The sequence below is a fragment of the Stegastes partitus genome, unplaced genomic scaffold, assembly GCF_000690725.1.
Source record: "Stegastes partitus isolate 25-593 unplaced genomic scaffold, Stegastes_partitus-1.0.2 Scaffold1116, whole genome shotgun sequence".
Classification (NCBI taxonomy): domain Eukaryota; kingdom Metazoa; phylum Chordata; class Actinopteri; family Pomacentridae; genus Stegastes; species Stegastes partitus.
The window spans coordinates 125473-138568 of NW_007578847.1; the positions used below are offsets into that span (position 1 = coordinate 125473).

The following is a 13096-nucleotide window of genomic DNA, read 5'->3' on the forward strand; positions in this document are numbered from 1 at the left end:
TGTAGATAAAGCGACTACATTCATCCAGAGTTTACTGCTTCCCTTTTAATGTATCACTAAACACTCATATTTAGAGGTGTTTATATTCCACTGGTTATTAGCACGATTACATTACATGTACGTATATATTTGCTGTTGTTTTACGATTACACCTCTGTTCTTTTCTATATCTTTATATTCTGTGTTTGCACTATTCTATGTGTATTTTTACTTCTGTTGGCCCTATTATATGTAAGTTATTCTGTCTATATGTGTGTATCTCTGTGTGCTGCTGCTGACGCTGAATGTCTAAATAAAGGCTGATCGGACCACATACACTACAAACCTATCTAATATCCAAATCGTTGCAACAGGTCCAGCTTGAATATTTTCTCCCTGTTGACGTGACCCACAAACAGAACTCGGGCTGGTTTCTGGGTCACTGGTTCTACCTGCTGTTGCCCTGATCCCTCATTCAGACGTTTCCTAAGTGAGGCATCTGTCTGTTCCTGGATTTCACACAAGTTAAAGCAAAACGCCGTAATGAGTTCACATGCTGCTAAAAGGTTCATTTCACTAATGCGCTTTTAACATTTAAATCCCATTCTCTGTATTTGAGTTTCCAAAACTCTTATTTAATATAAATAAACTTAATGTAGGATGAGGGAGAGATCAGCTTCGGGGATGAGAATCATAAACACAATGTTATTGATCTCCACGAGGAAACTGCTTTATTATGATCCATACACAGTTAAAAGTGCTGGTGTCCATACATTTACATTATTTGTATTTTATTTGAGCTTTATTTAAATGTGACGAGGCCTTCTTTCTCTATTGTTGTATATGTTCGAAATAATGAATGAATAAATTATTATTAGAACATTTGAAAAATGAGTTTGCCTGCTACAAACACAAACCTAAATAAAACAGGAGCAGAACAGTTCAGAGGACATTATGATCCATCCACCTGTTGATCAGAAACATCCACCGACCTGAGCGCAGGACGGCTGCCAGCTGGGCACCATGACTCGTGCATGTTGCAGTGGTTGGTGAACTATCTGGTCATGATGCGCTTGTGTTCGGCAGGTCCTGCCATCCCTGTTGGAGTAGATGTTCAGGTGGAGAGCCTGGACAGCATCTCTGAAGTTGACATGGTAAGAAAATCTGTTTCTGCAGACGGGTTACAGTCGAAGACAGTTTGTGGTGAGATGATAGATAGATGATCGATGGATAATAGATAGATGATAGATGGATGATAGATGGATGATAGATGGGTGATAGATGGGTGATAGATGGATAATAGATAGATAGATAGATAGATGGATAGATGGATTGATTTGTCTTGGTTTTAAATCCATATCCTGCTGTGCCTCCACCAGGACTTCACCATGACCTTGTACCTGAGGCACTACTGGAAGGACGAACGTCTGTCGTTCACCAGCAGCACCAACAAGAGCATGACGTTTGATGGCCGTCTGGTGAAGAAGATCTGGGTCCCTGATGTCTTCTTTGTCCACTCTAAGAGGTCCTTCATCCATGACACCACCACCGACAACATCATGCTGCGCGTCTTTCCAGATGGTCATGTGCTCTACAGCTTGAGGTCTGTAGACTGACTGGCATGCACCCAAAGACCAACATGTTAGTGGGATTTACAGGGTTTCTTCTGTTCAATAGGACTTTATGATTACATTCTACTGTAGAAGGAAGGTTTCATTGATATTTCTCACAGCACAGACCATAGCTGGGAGCAATGGGAGGCACTGGTTTCACTTCTAAAGCTAGTCATGGCTCAGTGTCGGTGACTTTCCTGGACTTTCCACAGAGCCTTTCTACACAGCAGTGTGAGTGAAGACCTGTTTTTTGGAGTTCAGTATTGGCAAGAGAGCCGTGCAAGCTGGGCTTCACCAGCAAACAAACAAACAAACAAACAAACAAACAAACAAAACACTATTCAATTCAGTTTTATTTGTGCAGCACAGTTTACAGCATATGTCATCACACAGTGCTGAACATAGCCAGGGTTAGCCTTTAGCCTTTAGCCTAGCATGGATCCGGTCGTACAAGCTGCCGGCGTAGCGTCCAATCAGACTCCGTGGTGGTGGAGAAAGTCCACATCACAACCGAGCGCCGCGATTTTAGCGACGTTCACTGTCCTGACGTTCCAGAAAGGCCTTTGGCTGTAAGTTTTGCAGAATGAACGTCTGGGATAGACACTAAACGTTCCCTCTCACGGTCTCCTGAAGGGGGCGCTGCATCCACGAGCACCGCCATCTCCATGGAAACCAAATTGTGAAAATGTTGTGTAAATGAGTAAATGTGTTCAAACTAATAATCACTCAGAAAAGCTGATACCACCGCCTGCAAGCCATGAGGTGGCGCTATCCCCAGAGTCTTTGAGGGTGGGTGTACGTGAACCAGTTTGTGGGTCGCTGAGCTAAACCGCTGATGATGGGTTGCAGGCGGCGTACTGCTGGGACTTCTGGATCCTAGGCTTCAGGATTGTTCTGTAATGTTGAACCCTCAGAAACAAAACACAGAACCAGCACTAATAAACCTGTGGACTGATTCTGAGCACAGACAACAGGAACTGAGCGGGGCTGGTGGGGACTGGTGCTAAAACAAACCCAAACACTGACTGTGGTTGAATTAGAAATATCTGAATAGTGTGTGCAGCACCAGGAGTGTTTTAAACGTGTCTGTTGGTCTGTCTGCTGTCAAACAGAGTGACGGTGACGGCGGCCTGCAACATGGACTTCAGCCGCTTCCCTCTGGACTCCCAGACCTGCTCCCTGGAGCTGGAGAGCTGTAAGTAGAGGCTGAGTTCCCTGTTTAAAGTCCTGACGTGGTGATGACACGCCCGGCTCTGTACAATCAGAGAATGCGTTAAATCAGCAGATCTCTCGTTGTTTGTTTCAGTTTCTGATGGACAGACACCACAGGAGATACCAGTCAGTAGGACTCCTGTTAAACTGCACGATCTACACTCATAAATAAAGACGATTTAATCTGTTACACTGGAGCTGTTTATATAATTCATACTTATATATTTTAAAGGGTCGGGCTGTGTGTTTTCCTCCTGGGCCTTCAGTGGCGTCTGGTCTGAACCAAACCACCTCTGAACCTCTTTCTTGAGATCTGGAAATGAGAACAGCAAAATGTTGTAATCTCTGCACATTTCTTTTAGAGTCTATAACCAGAGGACCACGCTGCCTCTGCTCTAACTATACATACACAAACACAGTGATGTGCACGGAGCATGTGCAGAGGATGTAGAGCCACACTGACAGAGACCGGCAGTGAGGCCAGACAGCAGCAGTCCATAAATGGTCTTCATAAAAAAAGGGAAGTAAATGTTTAACAGATAATCCTGCTAAAATGCTTACAAAAATAGCAAATGAATTAAAACCTGGAGGCAGCAGCACTCAGTCAATTAGCGCACACGTACAAAGCCGAAGCCCAGCAGAACAAAAAGCAGCTGAGACGAGGACAGAGCAGACACATTAGAAGAACACGGCAAAGTCACAATGGACAATTCCTCCTCTAAGAACAGCAGAGCTGAAGGCCAGCGTGGTCCATCAGTGTGGAGGTTGTAGCTGAAGGTGCTGCAGCGCCTGAACAAAGCATTTACCTCCTTGGACTCGTCCATCCAGAGGACCTTCTTCAGTCACCATCAGTCCAGTGTTTGTGCTTCTGGATGTTTACAGGCCTCAGTAAAGCTTCTCAGCAGCTCTTCTTCCCTCTAAGCCTTGTTCCATCAGTCATCTCTTATGGTCACTCTGGAGACCGTCTCAGACTCTGATCTAGAACCATCTCTGCCTGAAGATCAGCAGTGGTTTTCCTTCTGTCTCTGGTCCTTCAAGTCTTGAGGTGTCGACATCTGCCCCAGTTAACTTCCATTTCCTGCCTCTTTCTTGGCACATTGACTCTAAATCCTACCTGACCACACTGTGAGAACTCTTTCTGTCGTTGGTCTCAGAGACCTTCCAGCATCATGAGGTGTTTTAATGTGGACCACCCAGATACCCAAACCCGGCTCACTGGGCTTCTCTGAGGTTTATTGATCAAGCAGAACCTTCATCCACTAAAACTATTTTTTCTGCTCAGGAAGTAAACAGCTAAAATCTGAATCAGGAAATCATCACGTGCTTTACTATTTATTCAGTTATTTTCAGTAAATTTGAAAATTCATGGAGAACAATAATCTTATTTTATCATTTAAATTATAATTCTGGTTAAAGAGCTTCTACATGCTGGTGTATTAACATCACACTGTTAACGTAGGGCAGCTAAACCTGACACTGGCTGCTGGTCCGATACATCTGCTAAGCTCTGTGTGTGTATATTATAATATTTGAGTTTATACACACACACAGACACTAGATTTGGATTAGACTTGACTGGACGGTGTGGTGTTTGCAGATGCTTACACAGATGAAGACCTGATGCTCTACTGGAAGAGCGGCGACGAGTCCCTCAGCACCGATGATCGGATTTCCTTGTCACAGTTTCTCATTCAGAAGTTCCACACCACGTCTCGCTTGGCCTTCTACAGCAGCACAGGTACGCTAACACACACGTTACGGCAGTTTGTTCCAGATGTTTGAAACTTGTAAGATGTTCTTGTTGCAGCAGGTCTGGGAACCCCTGTGCAGACACAGATGCAGGCAGACGGGCAGGTGGAGCGTTCAGAGGAGTTTATTAAATGATAGAATGAAACTGAAACCAACACGAGGTGCAGAAACTAAACTGAGGGAAAAACAGAACCGGACTTCACTCAAAACTACAAAAACCTGAGAAAAACTCTCAGCTAACACCAGGAGGGGACACGGACCAAAAACTGAAGGGGGCAGACGAGCTCGGGGAATCCGGTCTAATGAGGGCTGGAGCAGGGCTGGTGGCAGGTAGCAGCAGGTTCAGGGGGGGCGGCTGAAGGAGGGCAGGCAGGAGACAGGAGACCAGCAGGGAGACCAGCAGGGAGACCAGCAGGGAGACCAGCGGGGAGACCAGCGGGGAGACCAGGTTTCATTGGTCTGGCAGAGACCCTGTGATCTTATGCATGGAAACGTACGAATAAAACCAACTAATTTCACTATATTACAAATGATTAGTGCCTCTCGTGGTCCGTCCTGTCAGATATATTGAGGAATAAGTCATGTGAGCTTGTGGTGTCTCTTCTTTTGCTTTCTGGTAATATTGAGTTCAATCCAAGGTTTAGGGGCAAAGACAACGAATGCTCCGTGATGCTGAGAGACTCCAGACCTCCATCTGGGCCTCCACCAGGCAGGGAACGGATACGAAGCTCTAATGTGCATGATTTTGATGTTAGAGATCAAAGCTCACAGATGTTGGTGCAGCAGCTTTCAGGGAGAACAAGGAGTTCACATTTACAGCCGACACCAAGTGTTGATGTTCTGTGGAACCAGTGCTGATGTTCTGTGGAACCAGTGCTGATGTTCTGTGGAACCAGTGCTGATGTTCTGTGGAACCAGTGCTGACGTTCTGTGGAACCAGCGCTGATGTTCTGTGGAACCAGTGCTGATGTTCTGTGGGACCAGTGTGTGCGGTTCTGAAGCAGGTCTGTGTGTCTGCAGGCTGGTACAACCGTCTCTACATCAACTTCACGCTGCGGCGGCACATCTTCTTCTTCCTGCTGCAGACCTACTTCCCTGCCACTCTCATGGTGATGCTTTCCTGGGTTTCGTTCTGGATCGACCGGCGGGCTGTGCCAGCCAGAGTTTCCTTAGGTAAAAAAACCATGTCTGATTTCCTTTGAAGAGACTCAGTTTGCCCTGAGGAGCATCTGGTCGTGTGAAATGATGAAAGCTGGCCATGACATGCTCACATGCATGTGTCATCACACAAACTTCCCATCATCTGCCACTCTTACTACTTTCTTCTGAATTAGTTTCTAGGTTTGGGTCATTGCCATACAGGCACCTACCGTCCCCCTTACTGAGGTCCCCTGTCCAGCCTTCACTCTCATTAAATCTCCCTGTTACGGAGACTGACTTAAAAAATCAAACAACATGTTTACAGGACAGATTCTTCTCTGCTTTCTGTTGCTGTGTTCCTTGTCTGGCCTTGTAGGTACAGGGCATCTGTCGACATGCTCCTCATGTCCTAGTGTCCACACTTTTATGGCAGTCGCTTCCCTGAACAGCAGCAGCAGCAGTAGCTTCAGAGGTGTTTATTGCAGCGTAGTGGACAGCATTGCATCAGACTGTATGAGCTGCTGTATAACTTCCTCCCCCTTAAACCACAGCCACCCCAAAATCCTCCAGCTCCATGACTCAAGACAGGATGTAAGTTTCTGACACTGTGTCTATACTGTGATGATAAGAATAGATGCTGAGGTTCAAACACATGTTTAGCATGCAGCGTACGTCAGGCTAACAGGAGCGTTGTGTGTCCTGTGTCCAGGCATCACCACGGTGCTGACCATGTCCACAATCATCACCGGAGTGAATGCATCCATGCCCCGAGTGTCCTACATCAAGGCCGTAGACATTTACCTCTGGGTTAGCTTCGTCTTTGTCTTCTTGTCTGTTTTGGAATACGCGGCTGTCAACTACCTGTCCACCGTCCAGGACCGGCGGGAGCGCAAGATGAGAGAGAGGGCACGATCTCAGGTTGGATTCTACCGCATGTTGTTTGGTGCTCTGAGCCAAAACCCAAACCTCCATCCACCCATCCATCCATCCATCATCTCTACACCTTAACCCCCACTGGGGGGCGGAGCCTATCCCAGCTGGGTGAAGGCAGGTTCACCTGGACAGGTAACCAGTCTATCACAGGGCTACACTTAGAGACAGACAACCAAGCACACTCACATTCACACCTACGGACAATTTACAATCACCAATTAACCTCAGCATGTTTCTGGACTGTGGGAGGAAGCCGGAGAACCCGGAGAGAACCCACGCTGCACGGGGAGAACATGGAGACTCCACGCAGGAAGATCCCGGGTGTCAGCTGGTAGAACACAGATTAGAAAGTTAATTATTCTGCTGGTGTTTATTACAGAGAATGTTCAGTCACATTGATTTGCCCCAAACTAGTGATTTCCTGCATTATGGGACGGATTCAGACTAAAATGCATTTCAATATGTTTAAATATATGAAGTTTAAAAGCTCCAGTTGTCAGAAATAAGCAGCGCATCAGTCAGTCAAACAAACACATGAACACACGTTTAAAGTTGATCAAAGCAGCAGTCTTTACATCGAAGCTATTTTAGGACATAAAGGGATCATTTCATGAAAACAAAGATAAGATAAGATAAGAAAAGACAAGACAAGATAAGATAAGATCAGATCAGCCTTTATTTATCTCACAGTGGAGAAATTCACATTGTTGATAGCAGCATTAAACAGAGACACATTTATACGAGACAGAAAAAAAAATGTACATATAAATATAAGAAATAGTGCAAACTAACTAACTTAGATAAATGTCATTGTGATGAACAGATATTAGTGGTTTAGTTAATGCCAGGACAGAACAGAACTAGAACTTTGGCTGACTGGACAATGATCCCGTCCTGTTTCCTGTTCTGCTTGGTTCTGTTTTGGTTTCTTTAGTTTTCTGGTCAGACAGCAAACCATCTCACTCCATCATCAGCTCCATGCATCCTGCTGTGATCCTCCTCATCCCCTGTGTTCTCCTGTGTAGATGCTCAGCCTTCAGTTTGCTGTCAGACTCCCACCTCCAGCGCCCCCTGCTGCCCGTAAAGGCTTTTACTCAATAAATGCATCTTCTGTCACAACTGCTCTGCATTTGGGTTCAAAACCAAAACACAACCGATCCCAAACATCCCGCAACAATCACACAGGAGTTTTTAAAGAAGAGAAAAAGGTGTGTCCCCTGACTTTCATCAAACAGGACGTTTACTTTGTAGAAGAGAGCCGCTGGAATCAGTCCTGTGAAAACCTCCTTGCACAGATTTTTGAAGGCAGGTGTCCTTCATACCGTTCATGCCCTGCAGGATGAATCCTATGATGTTTTTCAGCTGGTTCCTAAATATAGTTTAACTCGTCAAACAACATTTCTAATTAAGCAGCTTTATTTTTCTTTGGCTCAGCTCAACAGTAAACATCCTGACATGGACAGATCTGGTGATCATTCAGCAGGACTGGCTGTACCAGATTTGTTGTTACTGAAGCAGTGGTTTTAAAGACTCAGTGCCAAAAGCAGTCAGACTAGAAGCTCTGTAAGATCATCTGATGAGCTGAGATTCATCCTCTGGGGACCATGAAGGTCCACAGAATGCTTCATGGGAACCCTTTTGTTTGTTTCTGAGCATTTGTTGACAGTAAATGGTGTTAAATCATAAATTAAGAGGTCACTCCGGTTACAACGGGCAGATTAAATCACTGTCCTGTCGCTCCACAGCAAAGGTCAAAGCAAACACCTCCATCTTCTCAGGGCTATGAGCATCCATAGAACTCCATCACCTTTTTCATAAGCCCTGCCATCGAGCCGAGGAGAAACGTTGACCATACGTTGATGTTGACGTCTCTTTGTCCCTCCCAGTCGCTGCCCTGCACCTGTGGTATCTCCCAGACACGAACCATGGCCATGCTGGACGGCACCTACAGCGAGGCCGACACCAACAGCCTGGCTGGCTACACCGAAGAGCCCATGGTGCCTGAAGAAGAGCACGAAGACATGCACGAGGTGCCAGAGAAGCCTGAGCACATGGTGGTCCACCTGTCGGTGAGCAGCGAGTCCACCACCACCAAGAAGAAGAAGAGCCTGCGTGCCCTCAACATCATCCAGAACACGCACGCCATCGACAAGTACTCCCGAATGATCTTCCCTGGTTCCTACATCTTCTTCAACCTCATCTACTGGTCAGTGTACTGCTGAGCAACACTCGGGTCAGAACCGAGGCCAGAAGGATGAACACACAGCTGATACGAGTTCTGGTTCAGAGGTGTGGAGTCAGAGTGCTGCTGGACTGTACGTCTGCTGGCAGCTCCTTACATCGAAGGCCACGGACAGAAACACGACCTAACGAGACCACGAGTCCTACAAAGTTCTGCTCTGCAGCCTTTGGACTGACTGAAACACAACGCTCTGATTGTTCCCCTCATGCAGCAGTTTGAATGTATATAAAAGCTATGAATGAAAACACACTAAACACAACCATGAATGGTGTTTTTAAACCACTAATGCTCGATCATCTGGGCTTCTTCAGCTTGTTAGGTTCTGTTGGAAAGTTCTTTGTTCTCGTCCTGCTCTTCCTGGTCTGATGAGTGTGAACATCATTAAAGTATTGACAGATATGGATCAGGCACTCCATCGATGTGATCAGGAGTCTGTATTTATTCATTTGAAATGAAGCTCAGAGTCACGGTGAACATCACACTTTCTGGCTCCAGGTTAACGTAAAAACAGCGATGATGACTTAGTATTTTTATATTTCCATTTTATGTAGATAGCGCCAAAGAATAAGTCATCTCAGGGCATTTTACATGTAAAGAGAACCAGCGACTGCCCATCATCAGCACCTGGCCACCATGGATAGGAAGAGCTGCCCTTCAGCAGGTCCTCTGGCCCGTCCAGGCTCAGGGAGGCGACCGTCTGGTTGGAGTGAGAGCAGAGAGAACAGATGAAACAGCAGGTGATGAACACCGAGCCGGTCGGTAGGAACAGAAACCACGGACCAGAACCATGAAGCTCTGGTACAAGCGAGATTCTGATCTGAAAGGTTTCGAGGTTCTGGTTCAGCCAGCAGCTCCCTGTTGTTGAACCGACACACTTAGCTTATTTTTCAAGCCAACAAAATAATAAAATGTCATATTGAGGATGACTAGGAGCCGCGTGAGCAGCACAGTGAGGTTGTACTTTAACAACACGTTTGTCTGAACATGCTGGTGGTGGACGGTACCGTCCAACACGGTTCCTATCTGACCTCAGCTTGCAAACATCTGATTAAACATAAAACACAGCTGAAGTTGATTCAAATGTCAAGTCGTGGAAACATGTCAGCTTCTCCCTGATGATGGCAGCAGACAAAACTCATCTCACATCAGTGTCTGCACTCGATCCAATAGCTGCTGATATTTTACTCAACTGATCTGCTGGTGACAACAAACGCAGTTAATGTGGGAACCTGAGGATCTGGGCATAGATAGATAGATAGATAGATAGATAGATAGATAGATAGATAGATAGATAGATAGATAGATAGATAGATAGGTAGGTAGGTAGGTAGGTAGGTAGGTAGGTAGGTAGGTAGATGCCCAGCTCAGTAACAGCTCATGTGCCGCTGCTGAAGATGAGGGATCGACCAGCTGATGTTGTTCAAAGAGCAACAGGAAACTCTCAAAGGATTGAAAACCAGAGAAATCTAAAACCTGTGTTTGTTTCCTGCATTAATGTGCAGACTGCATTCGTCACTGATGTGATGTTGGTTTCCTGCAGCCAAAGGGAAGCTGGACTGACACTAAAGCTTCATGTATTCACCCATGACTCGTGTGCTGAGTGTGTTTCCACTGCAGCTTATTTCTGCTGATAAATCAAACATAAGAACTTTTCTGGGGAAGTACTTTAACATTTTTATCACCATGTCCGTTACTCAGTGGTTTATGATGTGCAAATGTGAACAATATGTGGATGGAAGAACATTTCTGGGAGTTTTTTCCTCCATGATCCACTCACCTGGCAGAATGTAGAATCTGAACTCTGTAGAAATCCACATGCCTCATGACGTGTGAGCTGAACTTCTCATTGTGTGAAAAACATGCTTTCTGACTTAACGGTGCTGTTTTTGTTTTTTATTTTATTCCATTTCCGTGTACATACATGCTCCTATGTACACAGATCTCTCTTTTTTAACTGCACTGTGTTTATTGATCCAAGCTTTGATTGTAATTAATTGTTTCATCAGTTTAGACTCATTAAATGACCTGCTTACCTTCTGAACGCGATCTGAGCATCTCTGGCTCCGTTTTATTGCTTCAGTCTACGTGATGACAAACACATGGACATGGTTGCTCTGTGTGTGTGAATCTGAAGAACTGTGTAAACGTTAAAGACTCAGTGTTTGGTCTCCTCCAGCTTTAGTTGTTGATTTTTTTAGGACTTGGATGGGTTCCCTGGCCATCACTATCTGTTAGTATAGCTGCAGGTAAAAACCCAACAGATACACCAATATTCTAATTTACATTTAATTAATTTTGTCATAATTCTTTGACAGCACTTCCATGGGCAGGACTCCCTGTACCCTAAACTCTCCATATAACAACAGGAATTATATATATATATACACTTCTCGTGTGTTTTATTTCTTATTCATTATTATTGTTGGGTGTGGAACAGGTGCACACTTCACACCAGGTATGACTGTGACCAATGAAACGCCTTGAACCGTGGGAGCTGTAGTTTCCCAGCAGCGCCTGAAGGCAGCATGACTGGCTGCGCGTGCCGCCTGGGCCTGGGCTCCACTTCCTGCTGCACGAACTTTGCTGAACACAACCCAGCGGGAGCTCCGTCCAGAACCAGCCCTCAGCGGATGACCACAGAGCCGTGAGTGTTTCCCCGTCCTGTAGCCGTGAAGCGAGCCTGAGTTCGGTTAGCTCACTGATACCAGGATCAGCTCCGGTCCAGATCCCTGCAGCGGCTCCACGCGCTGACACGAGCCGCTGACGCGTCGCTCCGCTGTCGGTTAGCAGAGACGGACCGTGAAGCAGCGCAGCACCGACGGATTAGCATAGCATGGAGGACGCGGAAGTTGTGTGTAAACACGTCTTTACGTGAAGGTCGAGCCCAGCACTCAGCGTGACACCGGAACCGGAGGGAGTCCTGCTAGCATCGGTGGCGCGTGAATATGATAAAAGTTTGAGAGTTTACTGCACGAGCTTTCAAACCGAGGGGGGCGGGGCGTGACGTCACTGCTAACAGACAGCAGCAGACGTTAGACCGCAGAGTCCTCACCTGTTACAGGTGAGCTGCTGCTCAGAGCTGTGATTTATATAAAACCCTGCAGCAGACAGTCAGGCCGGTGGTGTAGCAGCAGAGCAGGAAGCTGTGTCACTCTGAGCTCTCATTAACTCACTTCTTCTCCTCATTTCATCTGTTCTAGAGCTTCCTGCTTCATTTGTGTGCTTTTATCAGTTATCCTGTGTACTCAATTTACTGGAAAGCACTTTGTAACGTTTGTTTTGAAAAGTGCTCTATAAATAAAGTTTATTATTATTATTATTATTATTAATCAGCTGCTGGTGAGGTCACCTCAACACATTTGCATATTTTTAAAACTTGGTGATCAGTGTGCATAAAGCTAAACAACAGGAGTGAGTACGTCACTGTAATATCTCACTAAATGTAAAATCACATCAGCTCTCACTGATTAGATTTCCTCGTCCATGCAGCCACATCACAGCCACCGGTCTGCTCAGCTTTCTGTTTCAGGGCCTGAACAGCCTCGTCATCCTGATGTGTTTGGTTCTGATTAAGGAAAACGTCCGACTTTTTAACTTAGAAATGATGCAAACACTGAAAGCTGATGCAGTCTGAAATCACACTTAAATGTTGTGATGTTTGAGTGATTGTGCACAGGCTTGTGCTCGTGTATGTTGTGTTCTGTATATAAGGAGAAAAACCACAGATTCGAGCGACACGGTCACAAGATTGTAGCTTGTTTACTAGCAGCTACATGTAGTTGTAAATGTAGTCCTGTTTCATAACATAAAGAGCTGTGATGAGGGAATAAGCAGCCGTTAACTTCCACTGAGGACAAGGAGTTCTGACTGCACAGCTTCAAGTACGCAGATGTTGGTAGAAGGAATGTTGTGGGGAAAGTGAGTCATGGAGGAAAACGGCTGTCTGCATTTCATTTCTCTCAGAACGAGGGTGGTGCCTCTGTGCTGCTGCAGGGCAGGACCGTCCCTCTCTTACGCTTTATTTCAGACTGCTGACTGCCTCTATCAGTGGGCTTATTGTAGGGGTTTCTTTCTTTAGGGCACAGCCAGTTTCAGCACAGTAAAGGAAAAATGTGAATCTCTGAGAACATGTCGGGCAGACGGGGATGATAGGAACACTTTCTGTTTGAGCAAATGTGACTCAGTGGTTCTTTGTGCTGGAGGCCTCACATTGTGACATGTGGTGCCC

At 45.7% G+C, this 13096-nt stretch overlaps 2 protein-coding genes across 7 annotated transcripts in view; both read left to right on the forward strand.

Annotated features, from left to right (window-relative positions):
- The window catches only part of gabrr2a (gamma-aminobutyric acid type A receptor subunit rho2a), a 31369-nt gene extending 22521 nt beyond the window's left edge, over nucleotides 1–8848 (forward strand). For both annotated transcript variants that reach the window (XM_008296273.1, XM_008296274.1), the window contains exons 3-9: nucleotides 1066–1133; nucleotides 1359–1582; nucleotides 2705–2787; nucleotides 4402–4542; nucleotides 5574–5726; nucleotides 6403–6611; nucleotides 8513–8848. In XM_008296273.1, the coding sequence (XP_008294495.1) occupies nucleotides 1066–1133; nucleotides 1359–1582; nucleotides 2705–2787; nucleotides 4402–4542; nucleotides 5574–5726; nucleotides 6403–6611; nucleotides 8513–8848 (1214 nt within the window). The remainder of the gene's footprint in view (nucleotides 1–1065; nucleotides 1134–1358; nucleotides 1583–2704; nucleotides 2788–4401; nucleotides 4543–5573; nucleotides 5727–6402; nucleotides 6612–8512) is intronic.
- Nucleotides 8849–11330: 2482 nt separating this feature from the next.
- syne3 (spectrin repeat containing, nuclear envelope family member 3) overlaps nucleotides 11331–13096 on the forward strand; it is a 27588-nt gene continuing 25822 nt past the window's right edge. For 2 of the 5 annotated variants that reach the window (XR_520753.1, XM_008296284.1), the window contains exon 1: nucleotides 11331–11512. The gene's annotated coding sequence lies outside the window, so the exon portion shown is untranslated. Of the gene's footprint in view, nucleotides 11930–13096 lie in introns of all 5 variants that reach the window. The other 3 variants (XM_008296281.1, XM_008296283.1, XM_008296282.1) reach the window with 2 other exon arrangements.